The 21,274-nt window shown below is 39.6% G+C and overlaps 1 protein-coding gene across 15 annotated transcripts in view; it reads right to left on the bottom strand.

Moving 5' to 3' along the window:
* Positions 1-797: 797 nt before the first annotated feature.
* TJP1 (tight junction protein 1) overlaps positions 798-21,274 on the bottom strand; it is a 205,941-nt gene continuing 185,464 nt past the window's right edge. For 3 of the 15 annotated variants that reach the window (XM_054694776.1, XM_054694779.1, XM_054694782.1), the window contains 11 exons: positions 19,235-19,585; positions 18,667-18,909; positions 17,161-18,033; positions 16,924-17,021; positions 15,958-16,182; positions 11,938-11,988; positions 10,677-10,852; positions 8,494-8,974; positions 6,293-6,510; positions 4,943-5,086; positions 798-2,344 (listed from right to left, as the gene is read on the bottom strand). In XM_054694776.1, coding sequence (XP_054550751.1) covers positions 2,250-2,344; positions 4,943-5,086; positions 6,293-6,510; positions 8,494-8,974; positions 10,677-10,852; positions 11,938-11,988; positions 15,958-16,182; positions 16,924-17,021; positions 17,161-18,033; positions 18,667-18,909; positions 19,235-19,585 — 2,955 coding nt within the window. In that variant the 3' untranslated portion in view covers positions 798-2,249. The remainder of the gene's footprint in view (positions 2,345-4,942; positions 5,087-6,292; positions 6,511-8,493; positions 8,975-10,676; positions 10,853-11,937; positions 11,989-15,957; positions 16,183-16,923; positions 17,022-17,160; positions 18,034-18,666; positions 18,910-19,234; positions 19,586-21,274) is intronic. The other 12 variants (XM_054694775.1, XM_037510089.2, XM_054694778.1 and 9 more) reach the window with 7 other exon arrangements.

Below are 21,274 nucleotides of genomic sequence, written 5' to 3'. Positions count from 1 at the left end.
CTGACACCTACGTATAAATGAAACTCAAATGCTTTACGCTAATTGACAGCAGTAGACTCCAAGGCTACATGTTGGAATGGCTCCATTTGTATGACTCTCTCAAAAAAGAGAAACTATAGGGGCAGGATTTGTGAGGAAGAGGGGTTGAGTGTAAAGGGCTACAATGGTTTTTGCTGGGGATGATGTAATTTTCTATATATTAATTGTAATTGACAATGCTTATAAGGCTGTATGCCTGTCAAAAACTAGTTTAATGCATGTAAATTATATCTTAATAAAAAAGATGAAAGAAATAAGACAGATTAAATCTATATAGATGTACATTAAACAATGACTGCAACAACATAAATGTCAATAGGGGTGGCAGTTAAATTAAAATGACAATCCCAGGACTCCCCGGTGGCGCAGGCGGTTGAGTGCAGCGCTGTGACGCTGTCTGCAGCCTCTGCAGTGCTGGTTCAATCCCTGCCGGCAGTGGAGAAACCCACATGGCGAGAAGACCTCTCCTGTCTCTCCCGCTGTTCCCCTCAGCAATGTATTTCGGTCGGTCTGTCTGTTCTGTTCCCCACTCTGTCTCGGGTGAATCCTCTCACCCTCCCGCACATCAGGCCTGTACCCCGGTTCTTGTATAAAAATAAAATAAATACAAAAGACAATTACAAGCCAATATTTATAGCAATGAAAAAGCTCACCACCCTGCCCCTGCCAAGTGTAATGACATGAGAAAATTATAAATTATGAGGATTATAAAGCTGCATGAAACCAGAAACAGTGGGTAAACAGACCAAACCAGTATCTTATTTTAAAAAGGTTTATTCCGCAGATTTAGAAATTTGAGATTTTTTTTTTAATAACTGCAAAAGAAATTCAGTCACACCTAATGATTAATTAACAGAATGTAGTGGTGTATTATCTAAACAGAAATCGTGCTGATGTGCCATAATAAATTGTCTATTAGTAAAAAAATACACTTTAGGGCACAGCATTGTATCACAAATTACAGTAGGGATACTTTGCAAGAGTTTAATCAAACTAGAGAATTCTGAGTAACCATATCTTTTAAATGCAGCACTTAAAAATGTAACAACTCTGTGCATTCTTTTTCTTAAAAAAATGACCTTGTGTTTGTCATAGAAATGCTGCTTTATTGCTGCAGAGGTCAAAGTTCAAGGCTCAAGAGGTACAGGAGGGAATACAAAGGTAGCCTTAAGAAAACTTGGTTTTGTTTATGTATAAAAAAGGTAAAGTTTATAAAAGTTAATTTACAAACCAAGAACAAAAGTGGTATGCACGCATTATGTACAAGCATCCTTAAAACATCAAAAATTTCAAATGCATAGCCAAAAAGAACAGAAAACCACCATTGCCCCTCACAAAATAAAAAAAAAAACCTCCAAATCACACCATTATTTTCTTTTGGGTGATTATACATTTCTGAAACCACCAAATCCACAATTAACTCATTTTTTTTTCATGATACAGTATCTAGATGTGCACAAAAGCCATAAAACCTTAGTAATACACAGAGAGAATGATCTAAGAATTAAAAACATGAGGGTAAGGCATTCCTGCTGGTTAGTATATCTGTGGTGATATGGTTAATTCATAGATCCAAAGAGGCCACGGAACCAGTCTCACATGCTTTGGTGTCCTTCCCTAAGAAAATGTGTTTTCATATACAATAAGAAATTGTCTTCACTTGACTCCCTCCCTGCCCCACCCCCCAAAAGCTATAAATTCCCCTTGCTGTACAGTTCTTTTAAACCCACTACAATGGTTATATATAGTTTCCAGGTGCATTTTAGAAATGTGTGCATATTACTTCATGCATAATAAAATAAGATGTGTATGCCAGGCCGGGGCCATAATGAAGTTTGAAAAGTGTACTTTGGAAAGGACAGAACTCAAATGCACCCAATTTACTGGCTGGTATTTTAACGGAAATCAATATATGAAGTTAAGCAGTGACCATAAAAAAGTACAAAAGTCAATACAAAGCAAAACATCTCTGAATCTCTAGCCAATACCAATAGTTCATCAATCACAAACATGCAGTTTGCAGCATGTTTTCTAACCGTGGTTCAGGGGCATGCTCAGGAATCTTCATCAATTCAAACAAAATACTTAATACTAACAAATTGCAGTATCAATTCTAAGGAAAGTATAATACTTGATAGAGTGGTTCCATTTAGATTTAGTAAGTTTAACCCAGTTTCACAATATTTAATCAAGTTCCTATATTTTAAGAGTTAAAAGTGGTCAATCAGAACAGAAACACAGTTTGCTCCAACAAGATAATTTGGATCTCCAGGAAGACACTTATTTTGCCAGGTTTTAGGGTCACCTATGAGAGAAAAAGAAGTTTATGTCATTTGGAGTTGGTTAAATGGCTAGCTGTCATGCTTTGCAATCATGGCACATACATAAATGCATATATTTAGATAAATGCACAGTGCACTTATATCAAAACTCAGTACCATCTTTCAATACAGCTCCACTGGAATCTAATCATTCAAAAAATTTTCAGATATTTTATTCACTGCATTTTCACAATGAATAAAAGTTAGGGTGACCATACACCTGGGACAGACAGTTGCAGTCTGCACCTCAGTCCACATAATTACTAACAGCACCCTTCTTTCACTTTCTGTCTGGATAATTATATGATCACTCATTTGAGTAGTGTGAGAGAATGTCCTTCTCACACTCCACTACAGAATAATATATGAAATCCTGAAAAGTCTGGTTCTTGAAGATTCCCCTCTCATTCTCATTTTCTCTCACTCACTTGCCGCCCCCTGACTGGATCATAATTGCTCAGCCCCGATGCAACAAAATCACTTGTGGAGCCTAGAAAATGCGCTGACTTTGTGAGTCTGAGAGGTATGTGAGTTTTAAACAAGCTCTTGGTGACTTGAGATTTGCAGTTAGAGCTAAGAAGTCCTGGGAGTAGATGCTAAATATGAAGAAGACCATTGCAATGTCTCTGTGGTATCAAGGTACATGTGACAGCCAAAGCTGTTGATTTTTGTCTCCCTTACAGCAACAGTGCTCAACCAGGAACGATTCTGTTCCCCAAAAGGAACAATGTCTGAAGACGTTTTTGCTTATCACAACTGGCATTTAATGGGTAGAGTCCAGGAGGGCTCTAAACATCCCACAATGCACAGGAAAGTCCCTATAAAAATGAATCACCTGAAACCCCCTGCCTCCAGTAATCCATGTACCACACAAGCACTACTGGACTCATGCAGTGATCTAACCTCACAGACGTATATGGGATTATCAATACTAAGGATTAGACACTGTCCAGGCAATGAGACAGCTATGACAAATCATGGAAGTAAATCAAAATGTCTTATCTTTATATGGATGTAATAATTTTTGTTGGGATCAAGTCAGTAGTTATCAAAATCAACCTTTGACTTTTTAAACAGAAATTTGTAAGTGCAAAGTGTTTTAAGCCATACAGGATCACATAAAGGTGACTACACTCAACACAGAAAAATGGTCTCAGTCTAATAAAATAATGTGGTCTGTGGCACAAAATGCAGGAGTAACAAATGGAGAGATCATTTATGCTTTGTATTATCTAGGAAAAAAAAACACTTTTATGAAACAAGAAGCTACAATAGGTAGTAATTTTAATGATCCCTATCCTGTTTAGAGGATAATCAGAACTCAAGCTACAACCTGACTTTTAGAAATTAAATGTGGTTTTATGTTAATTCATTAATTCATACTAGGCTAATAATTTTTCAGTGAAGTCCCTAAAGAAACAACTTTAATATCTAGTGTGCTAACATTAACTTTTTCCAGAAAATGGGGTTATTTGTGAACATCAGGCAATAAACATTTTTATGTAATTTTATACCTTGCAGTATTAAAATATGCTCCTATAATCCTTGTACTATGAAACTCTTCACACTAAACTAAAACTTTATAGTGTTTACCTGATTCATAAAAAATTCAAAAATAGGGGCCTCCCAGGTGGCGCAGCGGTTGAGCGCTGGGTTGCGAAGCTGCCCGCAGCCTCTGCAGCGCCGGTTCGATCCCCGGCTGCTCCCTGGCCACCGGAGGAGGGTCCCACATGGCATGCAGACCTCTCCTGCGGCCCGCTGCTCCCCTCAGCAGTGTACTTCGGTCTTTCTGCCTGCTCTGCTCCCCGCTCTGGCTCTGGTGAATTCTCTCACCCTCCCGCGCTTCTGACTGTATCCAGTGTTTGTATAAACAAATAAATAAATAAATCTTTAAAAAAAAAAAAAAATTCAAAAATAGGACTTTAAACTCTTTTTTTTCTGTATCAGGTTAAAGTCAGCTATATCAAAAATACAGTTTCAATCGGTAACTGACTCAGTCACCCAAGGAAGTAAGAAACGTGAAAATGCAATGGAAGCTTTAAATTATGATCTTAAGAGCAAAAAGTCATTTAAAAATAGTATAAGAAATTATTTAGAGTTTTACACTGAAAATCCATGGCCAAGTATGATCACAGTGGAAGGTCTTTTGTCTTTCAAGTTTCTCTGGTGTATATACCTTATCAATTGAAAAATCAAAGAAAGGTAACCAATATTAGAAATTATTACATAAAGGAATAAAATCATTTTAGTAGGGTGGAAATGTCTATATAGATGTAGGACAATATCAATTCTCCCATTGCATGTTAAAAATTTTGACAGAACAAGTAATTTTGTTGAACACCAAGAAATGGTCAACTTTTGGTCAAATTGTAAAGGTTTAAAAGGTAGAAAGGTTTCTACCTTTCCATGCTCATTTACAGTACATGCCCTATAAAGAAATTTCCGAACACTGGTGATGCCTACAAGGCCACAGGAACAGAGGCAGAGATCTGCTAACATACAGCACGGGTAGCTCCACCAGCCCAGGGTTTAATCAACGACAGTACCCAAAGCCCCCAAAGGACAGAGTGAAGACAGCATACCCGACGAGGAGTCGGATGATTTTAGAGCAAAAGACCAACCGTCAGGAGTCATGGACGCACAGTGTGGTAAGCGCAGCTCCACAGGCTTCAGGAACTTGAGACCATGGGGCCCACACATCACTAAGGGGCTCAGCAGCGTCTCGCCTGGAGTCAGGGGAAGGGTAGGGATGAGAGGTTAGATGAGCCACTGCCTCCTATACCCACAGTTCTCTGCACTCTCCTTCACTAAGAGGCTTTAAAGCCAAGTAGGGCTAGTTCTCTTACAACAGCACAGACCAAGAAAGGTGTAATTAAAATTTTTTCAGCAGTCAGATCAAAAAGAACAAGTGAAATCATAGGTATAACCAAAAATATATGCAATATTATTTCAACATTCATTCAACATACTAAATCTTTGTAATTAGTGTGTATTTTACACTTCTGTGTATTTACAGTTTACATATTTCAAAGTAGCAACATTTCAAGCATTAAAGAGTTACATGTAGCTGATGGCTACTGCACTGGATCACCAGGTTCTTATAAGATATATTCAAATGTACTTTTTAGAAATGTTACTTATATCTTGCGTTTTTAATGCTGTATTTGCTACAGATTTGGCTTAAGGGAGTCACACAGGGCCAATATACGTCACCATTCTGCCAAAATGTAAGAAAATGAGCTCAAGTAATATATTTAAGGAAGTAGAAGAGCACTGCCAGAAGATTCTTAAAGTCATAACATAGCTGGTCGTAAGATTATGATAACTCAGGAAAATTGTATAAAATAACAGTATTCTTGGATTAAGAAGGTCACAAACATGTTTCATTAAGAACCTATAGAGATATTTCACTCACTCTGCTGAGTGTTCAGTGTGTTCACTCTGGGATGAGGAGTTAAGATGGCAACTGCCCCCATGAGGCTTATGTTCCACAATGGGGTGACAGGTTTTATAAAGCAAAGCCTTTCTGAGTGGGGGTTATCTAAATCATCTCTGGAGATGTAAGGGCTGAACAACTAAAAAACACATTTGGGGAGGTCAGCAAAGACTGCCAAAAGATGGGTGAGAAGGCCCAATGACCTGCTGTCATCACGTCACTTCTACTCTGTACTGTGCTCACCTCTGCCACCTGGGTTAACTGTGGGACACCCCCTGCAAGCCCTCGATGCCATCCCAGGGCACCCCACCGCAAGCCCATTATACTATCCCAGTGGACTCCTGTACACAGTGCCCATTTGACAGATGCCCCCTGATGGAAGGAACATGTGGTGACCAGTGTGGAGGCAGAAAAGGTCACACTGATAGAGCACTGTGATTCTGAAAAGCACATAGAGCAATTCAAGTTATTAAACACAGAAAATGAACTTATTTACCTTTCTCCTTATCTAAGGGCGGGAGGATGCTGTTGTCTCGGCAGACCTTGAAATAGATTTCCTGCTCTACTCCCTCAGGAATGGCCCCTTGCGGGATGATTATACTAACGCCGGTTTCGATGGAACTCAACACCCCACCGTTGCTGTTGAACACGCCTCGGGCCGTGGCCACCACGGTGTGACCGTCCTCGTCATCCTCGTCATCCACAGCTGAGGGACTGATAGTGCAGAAACGGCTCATGATTGCATTCCCAGTAATACACAGAGGCTGTCTTCACTATAGCAGTAACTGCTTTCACCTTATTTTTATTTCCTCATATAATTAAGAAATTACTTACTTTAACAAAGTAAGTTTTCTGCTACATATTTTGCTCACAGGGATAACAAAGCATAATCTTCCTGGAGAAAGCAGTTTTACTTCTGAAGCCGACAGAGATCTTTTCCTTCAAGTACTGATTTCTGCACCAGACTGTACAAGCCTAATACCTGCTCACCCAACTTTTCAGTTTGTTGGTTTTAAGAAGCATGTATTTAACCATCATGAAATTGGTGTTTCAAACTGGTGGCATGTCAGAGTTTAATTGGTAGCACACTTTTTTTTTCCTTTTTAGTGATAAATAAGATAACGGTACAGCTTATACATGCTAAAACACACTAATTTCTTTACCTCTCTAGATTTTAAGTGTTACACTTAGGGTCTTTCCTAAGCACTCCCTGAACACTGTATGCCACTGTTGTCAGCCAAGACTTCCTGAAGTAAAATTTTAAGCCAGGATCTAACATGAACAAAAAGATGGACAAGCAAAATGAAATGTGATGGGAGCAGCCTCTTTCCCACACAACTACAGCCTTAAGGATGAACTTATCATCCCCTAAGGGAGCCAAACCACATGATACCCATGAAGAGGAACCTGCTAGTCCACATCTCATGACTGGCCTTTCTCTTGGGAAGCAGGCTACAGGTGGCCCTTGGTTCTGCCAGTGGGTGCTTTCTGTGGCAATTGGGTGGGGGCTGGAAAATGCAGGAAGATTAGTAGGCTATGGCAAGCTTATGTGTGAGCAGAATGGGTTTGGTCAATCACTACATAATGTGGAGAGAGAATTTATGGAGTGTTGGTTCAAACAAACACTGTTTTGTTTGCTCAGTCATCTTTCTCACTGAAACTATAAATGTTTTTTAACAATTATTTTGAGATTATATCTTTCTAACATTACTGTTGAACAAATCATGTATGAAAAACATTCTTCAGATGTTCTCCAAACATATAACCATCTGAAGGTTAGAGATTATGGAAGTCATGCTTGGTTTGAGAATATGGGCTCTTGGGGCCTCCCTGGTGGTGCAAGGGGTTCCGCACAGGACTATCTGCAGCCTCTGCAGCATGAGTTCGATTCCCGGTCGGCCAGGGAGCTACCCACATGGCAGAGCAGACCTCTCCCATCTCTCCTGCTGCTCCCCTCAGCAGTATATTCCACAGATATGCCTGTTCTGTTCCTAGCTCTGTCTCTGGTGAATCCTCTCACCCACCATACCTCTGGCCTGTAGTTCAGTTCTTATATGCATAAATAGATTAAAAAAAAAAAAGAACATGGGCTCTTGAGGTGGGATGAGTGATGGCTGAATCTAACTCCCCTGACCCTAATTGTGAACTTGGGCAAAGTGCAGTGTCACTCAACCTCAGTTCTTTGTAAAATAGGGAGAAAGACAACACCTACCTACTACACAGGATTATAAGCTTTATTATTTTATTGACAATATCATGTGCCTTTCAGGATCTTCTATGTAATGGCACACATTGCAACATCTTGGACAACACTGGTCAGTTTAAAATTTGATTTAAATGATCCTTTCAAGTCTAAACTCATAAACTATATCAAACTCAAATAAGAAAGTCATAAGGGGGCCTCTATGGTGGTGCAGGTGGTTGAGCGCAGCACTGTGAGGCTGTTTGCAGCCGCTGCAGTGCTGGTTCGATTCCTGCTGGCCTCGGAGCAGCCAACATGGTGCAATAGACCTCTCCTGTCGCACCCGCTGCTCCCCTCAGCAGTGTATTTTGTTGGTCTGCCTGTTCTGTTCCCCACTCTGTCTCTGGTGAGTCTTCTCACCCTTCTGCGCGTCTGGCCTGTACCCCGTTCTTGTATAAATAAAATAAATCTTAAAAAAAAAAGTCACAAGGCCAAGACAAAGGCAAAAATCTTACCTGACAGGTATAGCTTTAGGCACTGTGCTGATATTATTTATTTGATATTTAGGTTTATCTGCATGGATAGAGAAAGTTTCCACTCCACTGTCAAACTCAGGAGGCTGTGCCGAACCATGTGCTTTCACAAGAGTTTTTGGAGAAGTAGGAGCTTTTGAGGATAAGTCGGGTTTATGTGCCGTTTCACTCGGCAGGAGATTGTGATTGAATTTAGGGCTTTCAAACTTGCGTTCAAACGGCCGAGCAGTACTTGTATATGGTTTTGGTGTGAATCGATTGTATGCTGGAGTGACCGTTTTCTGAGCCTGTTCAGCTCCATTAACTGGAGTTTTATCTGGGAAGCTTTTCTGGGGATAAAAAGTAGACTGAGCAGTATCCTCTCGATTTGTTGGTCTGAAAGTTGCTGGCTTATTCTGAGAAGGAGGTGGGTCTGGTTTGGACACTACAGAATTCTGCTGAAAATCCAAAGACACTGAGTTACCTGAAAAACAAACATAAGCATTTTAAAACTTCCCTCAAGACTCAGAGTTGAACCACCACAATCAGAGGGCTACTCTTGACCCCAATGGCTGTTATGATGCTGAGGGGCCAGCAGTGGCACAAACACACATGGTACTATTAGTATATTCTTGGAGTCAGGATCATGCTGCTAAGGTGCTGGTCTCCAAAGATTCGAGTAACTACACTGTAACAAACAAATGAGAATCAGAATAGCAAATGTGGCTAGAATAAAAAATCAGTACACACAACTCACCATAATTAATGTCAAAAGAAAAGCCACAGAGGGCCTCCCTGGTAGCACAAGGGGTTAAGCACTGCACTATGAAGCAATCTGCAGCCTCTGCAGCACGAGTTCCATCCCCGGCCAGCCAAGGAGAAACCCACATGGCGAGGCAGACCTCTCCTGTCTTGCCCACTGCTCCCCTCAGCAGTGTATTCCAGTCAGTCTGTCTGTTCTGTTCCCCACTCTGTCTCTGGTGGATCCTCTTACCCCCTGCATCTCTGGCATGTACCCCAGCTCTTTGTATGCATAAATAAATGAAAATCTAAAAAAAAAAAAAAAAAAAAAAAAGCCAGAGTGGGAAAAGCTATTTGCAGCCACGTATAACTGAGAAAGTACTAAGATCCAAAATCTTTATAAAGGACGCATATACATCCATAAGAATGATTCAACTAATAGGAAGATAGGCAAAGACAAAAACAGGCAAAAAACAGAAGTAAAAACAGGCAAAAAACAGAAGTAAAAACTAGAATGCCCAGTAAACACAGAGTAAGGTAAAAAATCCAAAACAAAAACAACAAAAAATGGTACCATGTCACACCTTTTAGATTGGCAAAACTAAAAGTTTGGTAATGCCAAGTGTTGAAACAGATGTAGGACAAAAAGACCTTCTATGTACTGCTGCTGGTGGTATAAAACAGTACCAACTGAATTCTGTGAAGTGACAGGGAAAAAATAATCGCAGCGCTATATAAATAAAGAGGGAATATGTTTTTCATGAAATCAGCACAACCTCAATATCAAAACTAGGTAAGGACATCACAAAAAAGCGATTATAAAGCCAAATTCCTTCTGAACATAGTTACATATATTAAAATGATAAAGGAAAAAATACCTTATGACTATCAATATATACTGAAAAAAGCAAGTGGTGAATGGATAAACTGTGGTATATTCTTAGGGTAAAAAGATAAACCCTTTCTGAACATAAATGCAGAACACAATGCAAAAGGCAAGGTGCCAAGGTGTGTGTGTGTGTGTGTGTGTATATGTGTGTGTATGTGTGTATATATGTGTGTGTGTGTGTGTGTGTGTGTGTATATATATATATGGCTTTTCTGTGTTCATGTTTAAAGATGGAATAGAACAATAATTATTAAAAGCGACCATCTAAATATTTAGGGTCAGACATACTGGTACATAAATATTACTTCCAGAAATTGAGTTCTAACTAAGAAAACAGATTAAAATCTATTTAACTAAAAGGTTTATCTGATATAATGGCCAGAGTTACAAAAACAGGACATGCACTTTTAGCAAACCCCTTATTTTCCACTGTTCCCAGTTCAAAAAGGTTTGAAGTATTTCTTAAATGAAAAACCATTATGCTTATAAGCTCTAAGAATTTAATTTTATAAGTATTACACTATTATAGTGCAATGTCAACTTCTAAACTGCCTACCTTCACCATGTGCTCCCTTAGCATGTGTGTGGAGAGCAAGAGAAGAGCTGGCGATGGGCTGAGAAGGCTGGGTATACTGGGAGGGCAGAGGTGGCGGAGGGGGCGTGGCCTGGATTGGCTCATAACGTTTCTCACCAAATGATCTATCCATAGCATCAGCTTCAGCAGACTTTCCCCTGTGAAAAAAAATGAAGAAAATGCCAACACCTGAAAAAGTTTCATCTATGAAACAAGTTCTCATTTCTCAAAGTGTTCCAAAGTTTTAAAAATTATCTAGAGATTTCATAATTGATTCTCAGGAGTATGGGTAGCTACTCTACCAAAATATACAAACAAACTCAACCATTCATCAGCACAGATGTGAAGACAGCACAAATAATTCGAGATATTAGTAAAACATCCAGGAGACGGCAACCAAAGGCAGGTGAAATTTTGGGTATACTTGCAGAATGTGTTGTTTACAAAAAATAGTAAAGATTGGCAGAGGCTTAAGAAAGTGTCCCAAATAATCTGAACAATTTTTGTTGGCCCAATCTTCCTTACATTTTGTATCTAAGGAACAAAGCCTTGGTCTTGGCATACTTAGAGCACCACAAAATCTGATGTCACAGACGAAGGGTGGGCCAATCTTTTTAAGTTAAGGGCAGCATACTAAACGACTTCAGCTTTTTGGGCCATATAGTCCCTCTCCCAATTATTTAAACGTAGCCCCAAAGCAGTTACAGACGGACAGTATATAGACGGATGGGTATAATTGTGTTCCAGTAACCCTAAAAAAAACTGGACACCTTTTATTTTAAAATTTGCCCTTGCCTTACTGGATTTTTTGTTTAGTAATTGCTACTAGAGTAGTAGACACTGCTTGACTTTACAAGGCTCACTTAAGTCAGATTGTGCCATACATGCTTATTTCTTCAGATTGCCAATTGTTAATGTGTAACATAAAATACACACAAAAGAAATATTTAAATAGACCCATAATTGCAACATTTGCCATCTAAACCCTTGCAGAGAGCCAAAGCTGTGCTGGCTTTATGTGCACAGACAATAATATAGACATTTGGAATGTACTTTCACTTTTACAGGACACTTTTACTGAAGAAGTCCAGCCTTGGATTAGTTTGAGAACTATGCTGCTATCTTGCTTTTAGGCAGTTAGACCACGTATTTGAAGATTACATTAGATCTGAAAGTGCACATAATGCCAATGACACAGTGAGGGACACCTTATGTAACAGCCTCACAATAATGCCAGTCTTACCACTTGATGCTCCTTTTCAAGCAGTCATAGCTAGTGTAAGAGCCAAGAAATCTAGGTGATGGCAAAGCAAGCGCAATAGAAAAATGAAAGAAAATGGTCAATCTAACTAAGCAAATTTGCAGCAAATGAAACTCAAATGTTATTTTAAAATATTAATCAAAATATATACATTCATCATTTCATCAAAATTTGAGTCATTTAGCTAGAAAAATTACCAATAAATTAAATCACAGTAACCTAGACCCTTGCCTGCGCCCCAGTTGCCAGCATATAGCAATGAGTTTGAGTTTTATTCCTTTCTTTCACCTCTGCGTGCTTATGCTGAAGCTGCTAGTGGGAAAAAAGAAGTTAACCAAGGTCAAGTAACAGTTAACTAAGGATAATCAGGTTCTGAATAGGTCAGAGTGGAATGTTCTAGAGAAAAGGCTAGGCAAAAGATATCCTCTAAGTGAAAACAAGAAGTGCTACAACATGACAGCTATACTGATCCCTGGGAGGAAATGGTGCTTTGGCAAGCAGAAATAGGTAACATGTTTTTTCCAGCAAGACTTTACCCATCACCAGCACTATCGTTAAGTCCTGTAGTGGATAAAGCCTTACCATGCTGCCATGCTTTGCTTTCACAGTCTCTCTCTCCCACTAATGTCGCATGTACATAAAACCACCTAACAACAATCTTACATGAAATTGGTGAAACCACCAACTAGCATACTCAACAGCACCACATGTTGGTGAAACCACCAACATTTATTTTAAGACCTAGATTTCTTACAGAAAGTTGAGTACTGAGAGGTAGATTTTCTGGTGACCAAAAAAAAAAAAAGTCCCTAGTTGCCCTAAAGAAGTTGAGTCATTTCTGGTTTGGGACATGCACAGACCCAGAAAAGACTGCTTTTCTAGCCATATTTAGAATCCTGGAAACTTCTAACTCATTTTGGAGGCTAATGTCTAAGTTTATTATCTCTCAACAGCCCCAGTTCCAACTGAGGGAACAGAATTGTAGGCCAACTATTCAGTGTAACAGGGTGATCTCTGGTTGCTTTCTGGGGCATCTGCTCTTTGCTAATAAAGACTTCTCTAAGAGATTCCCACCATTTTTGAGGTGCCTTTTAAGTAGGACATTGTTATTTCAGTATTTTACTTTAGGAAATAAAGGAATGTAGTCAGTCTACTGGTGACAAATAACAAATGACGTAGTTTAAATAATCTAAACTATCTTCCAAATGTTAAAGCTGCATTAATTGGGCAAAAGAATAAGACACCATTAGAAGGAGAGGCATGACTTCATTTTCCAATTCTCTAACCATTAAATATCTACATGAGAAAATGCAGCACAATTAGGGAGAATTAAAATTTCATGCTCTGTACCACTACCTACCTCAAGTTAGACTTTCTCAACCCTATCACCCTCATGACAAAAAACAGTAAAATCAAACTGAGTCCTGAGTGAAGTCAGAGAGACAGGTGTTGTCTGTTTCTTTCACATCCCTGTGCAACCAATGGCTAGCCAACACTGGTTCCCGCCTCACCCGGAGCCCTGCCTGGAGTATCATTCATTCAGTGTGTAATTATTTGAGCTCCCCAACCCCAGCCAACCAGGCAGTGGCCTGGACCTGTCTGAAATCTACACATCACAAACATGCTATTAAGTCTCCTCTCTAGACAACTAAATTAAAACAAAACCAAAAATTTCTTGCATTTGCTCCTCTGCAAAATTTGTTACTTTGAAGCTCTAAATGAATTTTTAATATTGCATTCTATTTACCATATATGGAGAAGGATAAATGACATCTCTCTCTAAACCCCACCCCTGGACCCTCTTCCTGCAGGAAGGTATGTGTTTTAATGGCTTAGGTAAAAATGATTGCAAAAGGGCATGGTCTTCTACTCCACCAAAGGAGACCCTAAGATTTAGCACCTAGCTTGCCTTCAGCCCGAAACTCCCCTGAAGCACCAGGACCAGGCACCTCTCCAGCGTGGTGTCAGGCGAGGCTCACAGCAGGTACAAGCCACTGTCTGCTCTGACAAGAACCCACAATGCAGCACTCAGAGTTTGTGTTTCTATTTTTCATAAACCACTTTCTTCTGTAGACAGGGATTTAAGTAGATGACAGTGGGAAAAGGTCTTAAATTTTCAGTTCAAATGATGCCTTAGGAAAAAGTGGTTATTAAGCTTAGATTTTATTATTAGAGGTTTTAAAGTACTTTCTGAAAGAATTTTCACTCAATAGTAAATGACAAATGATAGTTATTAGGTTCAGACAACCCCAAGCATCTAAGTCAGTAAAAACCTGGATGCTTGTGAACTAAGACACAAAAGTGATTTGTAATGGCTTTCTGATGTGTCAGCTTGGCTAGGCTGAGCCACAGTCCCCATTAACCAACCAATCAATGATCTAGGTGCCTCTGTGAAGGGGGTTTCCAGATGTCATGCCTCTAATCACTTCACAATTTTAAGTCAATTAAAAGGGAAATTAACTGTAAGGACCCTTGAAAGAGCATTTAAGGCCTTCCCTGAGAGCTCACAGACTTCCAAACAGTTCTGGATCTTCACTGCCTGTCCTAGGGACACAGAACTTGCTTAGCCATGCCTCACAACTGTAAAGGAATTCCTGGGAATGAAGCTACACATATGTTTTTTGTTCTTGTGAGTTTGTTTCAGGATTAACCCACCTGTGCTTGTGTGGGTTTATACCCCACTCTCAGTACCAAATTCTCCATCAGTCAGGATTCCATCAGAGAGGCAGAATCAGTAGGTGTATGAACCTAGTCAGGGACATATGGGTTTGTATCCCTAACAAAACCCATAAGAAAGAAAACAAAACTACAAAAGCCCCAGGAGACAAGTAAACAGAAGGGAGTAACACAAAACAGGGCAAAGATGACTGGAAACTTGGGATTTAGTTCAAGTGGTACTAGTCTTATTGAGGTACAGGGCAAACAAAGAGCCCTTGGGGTCAGCATGGAATAGGAAAAGCCTTGGAGGAGTAAGGAGGGCTCCAGAGATAACAGCAACAAATTCCAAAGGGGACTAATCTAACACCCCAGCACTAAGGGCAACAGGGCATTCCTGGACAAGGACGATGATAAAGAAAAAGGACTCTAAAGATATGGGTTGGGACACAGACATAGTTCTGGGTACAGAGACATTAAGGCAGTGAGACAGACCACTGAGGACTAACCAATCACAAAGACACTGGTGGAGCTTTAGAATAATCAGGGAGAGAAGGTCTGTATTCCCTGAGGTACGACTCCACTTCGGCTTCTTGTCTCTCCCTGGCTTGGTTCCACCAGCCTGGGAGTCCCACTTTATTTCTGTTTCTTTTCTCCTCAATAAACTTTTTCTTTCTCTAAACAAATCTGCCTCTTTTTGTTTGCTTGCTTAAGTGTCAGCGAAGTTCCTGCTGCGGCTTTGTGAGACACCAACCCGTGGCAGTCTTGTGGCTGGGGCTCAGTGCTGCCACTGTAGCCTGGGATCCGTTCCTGGCTGGGAGACTAGGCCTGAAAACCTGACATTATGGTATCATTATGACTTCACTGGATCTTGGTTTCCTCATGTATGAAATTAGACTAGAAATCTCTAAAGTCCCCAAAAGATCCCATAATAGGGATAAGCCCTTTCTCACGGGGGGGGGGGGGGGGGGGTGTTTGCTGTATTATCTTCCCTCAAACAATGTTGACTCTCCCCCATCCTTGCCTTTATATTTAAAAAACAACAAAAAGGAAGGAATTAAGTATGCTTTCAGGGTCTTGACTGTTGACTCTTGTACCCTTTTGATTTTAACATCTTTTCTAATGCAAACATTTTATGCATCTGATATCAGATTTTAAGAAAAGAAATTACATACAGATCCCAGTTAGAAAGTATACATGGTGCTGAGCACTGGAGCTTACAGAATTTATGTATTATACACTTAATTATTTTCCTTAAAAACTTATCATGAATTGTTCCACTTTATGCAGAACACTTTATGTTTCATGTTATTTTTAACAGGTTAAGTCTCTGGTGAAGTAACTTACTTCGAAGAATAACTAGGAAAATTTGGTTGATTCTGAGGATGAACCGGCTTGGCAGGTTCTGAGAGATGGCTGGGAGGAATGTGTGCAGGCTTGTTCTCAAAACTTCTTCGGTCAAAGTATGAGAGTTGTTTTCGATAATATTCTTCATCTTCCTCGGGATCATAATGATTTGATCGAACAATATCTTCAGGTGGCTTCAGTTGAGGTTTCTGAGGTTCTGGGATCCTGACAATGAATGATAAGTAGACCCATGTTTTAGATGTTAATTTTACAAAGAAGATGGAATATAGAAATCTTTTATCATGACCTTTCACCAACTGCTGTGATTGTTCAGCATCTGGCTGAGCAGCCCGAAGAAATTGGGTACTCTAAATCCCATGTCTTTATACATTATTCTCCTTTAACGCAATCTAATAAGCCTGATAATTATCTTGATAATCAGAGCCTCACAGCAGGTTAGAAGCAGTTAATTAGAAAGAGAAAAGAGAATGTAACCAAGACAGTGCTGAACTTCTTCAAGTACATACCCCAATGTGAGCAACAAGTAGTAACTGATAATTTAAGAATTTTTAAGAGTTTTAAAGACCTTTAATCCAGAAGGAAATAGTAAAGTTCTAGAAAGCAGGTGAGAAGAAAATAAATTATCAATCAAATCAATGCATTGTTACATATGCTCTTAGTAAAATTTAGAAATGTTGCTTCAAAAATGGATGAACAGACATAGGTTTCACACCAAAAAAAGGGGAGCAAAGCCTTCAGTTATTACAGGTTTATTTTATGTGGAACTCATTTGCTAATGAAGTTGGCTAAAGGTAATACCACAGAAGTTTACATTTTCATGAAAAGCACTAGATGTAAAAGAGGAAAAATGTGTGTTTTGGACAGAAGAAGCAAAATAAAACATGTTAGGCAAAAGAATTCTGTCTAAGACTTGCTCCTTGATTTAAGATGGTCAAAAGCATTTACCTGTACAGAGTTTTGTCATGTTCACTGAACTGGTTCTGAGGAATGGTTTTAGGACCAATGGTGGGAGCACCTGGAGGTTTCGATGCTACCTCTGGAGGCTGGAAAAAAAAAAAAGGAAAGAAAGAAAAGACAAACAGGTCCCAGAAACAGAAAATTACAAAACAAGCTTTAAGGCGAGTTGGGGGTCACTGTATGTATCACCCATTCTAGGCAGGAAAGACACAGGTACTTATTTACCTTAAAACTAGTAGTGTGGTTTTCATCTTTCTTGTTCTCCAATGATGCCGATCTTTTGTTTTCAAACATTTTAACTCTAGTGAGCACAGACTGTGGTTTCATTGCGGGATCTTCTTCTTCTTCAGTTAAAGTTGGGGGTGGAGGCAGTGGTTTGGTACTTGAAGGCAAAGTCTCTGGCTTATGTTGAGATGCAGGTATTAGAGGAGAGACAACCGCAGCACCATGGAGAGGCTCATAATGGCCTGCTTTAGAGGTAAGTACTTGTGATGGTACTTGCTCATAACTTCGAGGGTACTGGTCAATATACTGTTTGGGTTCAGATGCCTTGGAGCCTGTTGAAGAATAGGGCTGTGCTTCTGGTCTGTATCTATTATGCATGTCATACCCAGAAACTGGCTGTTCTTCATGTCGGAGGGTGGAGGTTCTTGGTGGTTGGTCGTAGCGTGGTCTGCTATCATAGGGCAAAGAGGTTGGCTCTTCAAAACGTGGAAAATACCCTCGGTCTGAGGACTCTTCAGGATGCTGTCTGGAGTCAAGGTCTCGTGAGTGCTGATTATCAAAAGAAGGCCGAGGTTGGTAGGACTGTTTGTCATCGAAATATGACCACTGCTCTTCATAGGTAGGAATTCGGTCTTCATAGCGCAGACGATGGTCATAGTTTCGAGAAAACTGTTCTGTGTAGCTAGAGGGGTCATATCTGTAAGTGGGCTGCTCAATGTCTCTGCTGGCTTGTTTCTCCATGTATGTGGGTTGGGGTTCATAGCTCAAGTTGGGCTCTTTGTCTGGCCTCTGCCCTGGCTGACCCACAGCTGGCTGTTTCAAAACATGATTCTGTCTCATCATTTCCTCAGGATAGGGGTCCTTTCTATATACCTGTATAAAAAATGCATATGTAAGCACATGGGCTTGCCTTTAATTCTAGTCTATTTTAATAGACAAAAATGAGATTTAATATGTGAAAATGGTATGTTCTACCAGGACAGGAAGAGATCAGTGAAGAAAGCTAGTTTAAGTGAAGGCTCAAAATTTATAATTGCAGGTAAGAGGTTTTTATATTTCAGCATGTACAAATGACAGTGAACTGGAGATAATTATTAGATTAAAAAAATTATTGCACTGAATTATTGATTCCACTTGATTTGGACACTGAAAACGAAAATCATAAAGTTTATGGGTATCAGAATTGGGAAAACATAAAAATGTTTATAGTGGGTGTCTCATAATTATATATTAAGGAATTCTGGATGATACTGAAACCAAAAAGTAAAAATAACAAAAATGTTAAGCACAAATCCCAATTTAAAGGCCTATTTTTCAAATCATCAGTATATCACCGGAAGCCATGCAAACTACAAAACTGAAATGATTTGTACTGATCTGAAAGCACTACATTGTAGAAGCCCACAGTAAAAAAGCAAAAAGGAACATTTAAAGGGCAAAGCAAAAATGATCATGTGCTAGATTGATGGAGAGCAACAAATTAGTGCAACACTGCAGCACAGGTACCTTTGTTGGATCTACATGCGACGATAATGATGGTGGTTCTTGATCTCTTAGCATTATGTGAGCTGCCTCAGTACTTGGTGTTCGTAAAGAATCAGCTTGTGGTGAATAAGTGGTGGAAGGAGGTGGGGTGGGTTCCTCCAGTCTGACATTAGTGAAATTTACATTATGATTAACAGCAGAGGTTGATGATGCTGAGTTTGTTTCAGGCGAAAGGTAAGGGACTGGAGATGAGGCTTCTGCTTTCTGTGAAGTGTTTAAAATATTTTAAATATAGTGTTTCTGAATACTGCTAACGTCCCACTTCCATTTACAGTGGTTGGTAGACATACATTTTAAGTGTGCTGAATAACAAAACTATGACCTCATGTTCTAAATTTAAAAAAAAAAATCAGTATATTGCTGTGTAAGATGAACACACAGAGTTTAGAATTAAGTCCTTGGTATTCTCAAATCAAAATTAAAGATCAGTTCTTAATCTGGAGAAAAATATATTCTTTAACTCAAACACCACATTCTCAATTTTAATAATCCACCTCTAACCACTAAACGTTGAATGCTTGCTGCTTACCTGTTGAGAGGTTGTTTTAAATCCAGGGGAGTCTATTCTATGAATTGGTTGTGGCTGCGCTTGTGGTGAGTAAGGAGGATATGTTTGGTTTTCATGATGCATTCCAGAGGAGTCCTCTCTTACAGGCTCAGAGGACCGTGTAATGGCAGACTCCGGTGGAGTCCCAACCTCATCATTAAGAGTTTCATCTAGTTCTTGATCAGTGTAGGCCCCGCCTTCTGTATCTGTGTCTTCATAGTCAGAAGTGTGTCTACTGTCCGTGCTATACATTGAGTATTCACTACCTGGGGCTGACAGGTAGGACAGACGATCATCATGCAAATCAAGGTCATCACTTGTAGCACCATCCGCCTGGGTCAAATAAAAGTAAATTAAAAATTTTATTCAGTAGTTCTTTAAGAGATGGCCTTTATTTTACAAGGGAGATTGAAAAGGATATTTTTCTTTGAGAGATCACATCTTTTTCTCGAAACTTCTGGTGAGGAAAGGTCAAGAAGATTGTACAAGCACACATGCAGACACACAGAGCATCCTTTGAGATCTGAAGGGCTTGGATGAATGAAACGTTGGTTGGCCAGTCAGGGCAAAGGGGGACTCCGAGGCTCAGCCTCAGAAGACAATGAAGGAACCCTGAGACGTCTCAGATCATGACACCTAGTCAGACACTAGCTTGTCAGTCCAAAGCAGGGTGAAGAGAGAGAATGCTACCAGACCACGCTTACAGAAACAAGGACACACTGACAGAACAGCGCACGTCAGAGTAACTATGAAAATAAATGCCACAATTCCAGTTGACTAGAAGTTAATATTTACATATATATTAAGAAAACGGCTTTTAAAAAAAGTTGGTATCTCACCCTAAAGTTTTTATAAAATACAATGGAAAACCATCACCTAAGTGCTGGTTGCTTTATTAAGACTTTTTAAAAATTACTTTTCACAGATGTATCATCCAATGGATGGAGAGGGAGAAATGCAGTATGTTTCTCTCTTGCAAGTAATTAAGAACTTAGCTGGTTTTTAATAGTCTACATTGATTATATGTTCAGTAGACCAGAAAGAAAATGAGAAGTATTTGAGGGAACGGGACCCACACTGAATCCAATCAAGCAACTGATTGGATACTAATTTGAAACTAGTACCTGGGTTCAACAGAACATAATAGTTCTCGAACATCTTGCTAGGACATGGTGCCCAGTTAGGCATGCAAGCTGAAGGATCTGGACTCCAGAATTCAGACAGTCCTTCCATTTCAGCATCGACTCAAGGATAAACATGAGGCTCAAGTTGCCTGAATGGAGCTTCCACACAGTCTGATCCCTAGCTCTGTAAAGAGCCTGACCCTGAGCACTGCCTTCCCAAGAGCACATGGGTGAGGAAAAGTGAGAATCCCAGGACTCTTATCCATTACAACAGAGTCTCTCCCACGGGAATTTCGATAGTTTCTAAACTCTAATGGCTGCTACAGAAGAAAAGTTGTCTTGCTACCTATTACTATCTTTAACTTGTCAGGGTTCTAGGAGACTATAACCCAGCAGTCAGGCTAGGAAAATATTTAAGACCATGGGGAAGATTAACCTGAATTCACCAGTCCACCTAGTTTTGACATGGTATGAATGCAGAAGTGAGCAAGAGCCATTGGTTGCTCTGAACCAGGAAATGAACTTGTCTACATGTTAAGAAAGTCTTAGGATGTCTTTTCTTGGATTAGTAGGTAACATACAAGACTGTGTGAGATCTTGGAAAGTCTTCCCAGCAATTAGATCAAAGTAGTTAACCAGGAAAGTCAATGTGAAATGAAGTGGCTTTAGTTTAAGAGACTATTTTGACAAAATAACACTTGATGGAAAGAGCGATACAGCAAGCTTGATTTAAATCACAACAACCTTTTCTCGTTTACAAAATGCACCAATCTATCCTAATAAATGACCTATTTTTCCTCACATAAAATGGTGCTTTAATGGGGTATTAGATCTTTATTTTAAAATCCAAGCAAAGAAAGGAAGCACACAGTAATATCATGAAGAGAAATTATAAAAA

This window comes from Talpa occidentalis, unplaced genomic scaffold, assembly GCF_014898055.3.
Source record: "Talpa occidentalis isolate TD23 unplaced genomic scaffold, MPIMG_talOcc4v2.1 talOcc4.14, whole genome shotgun sequence".
NCBI lineage: Eukaryota > Metazoa > Chordata > Mammalia > Eulipotyphla > Talpidae > Talpa > Talpa occidentalis.
Note: the sequence above shows the minus strand (reverse complement) of the source record. Positions and strands in the feature narration are given on the sequence as shown.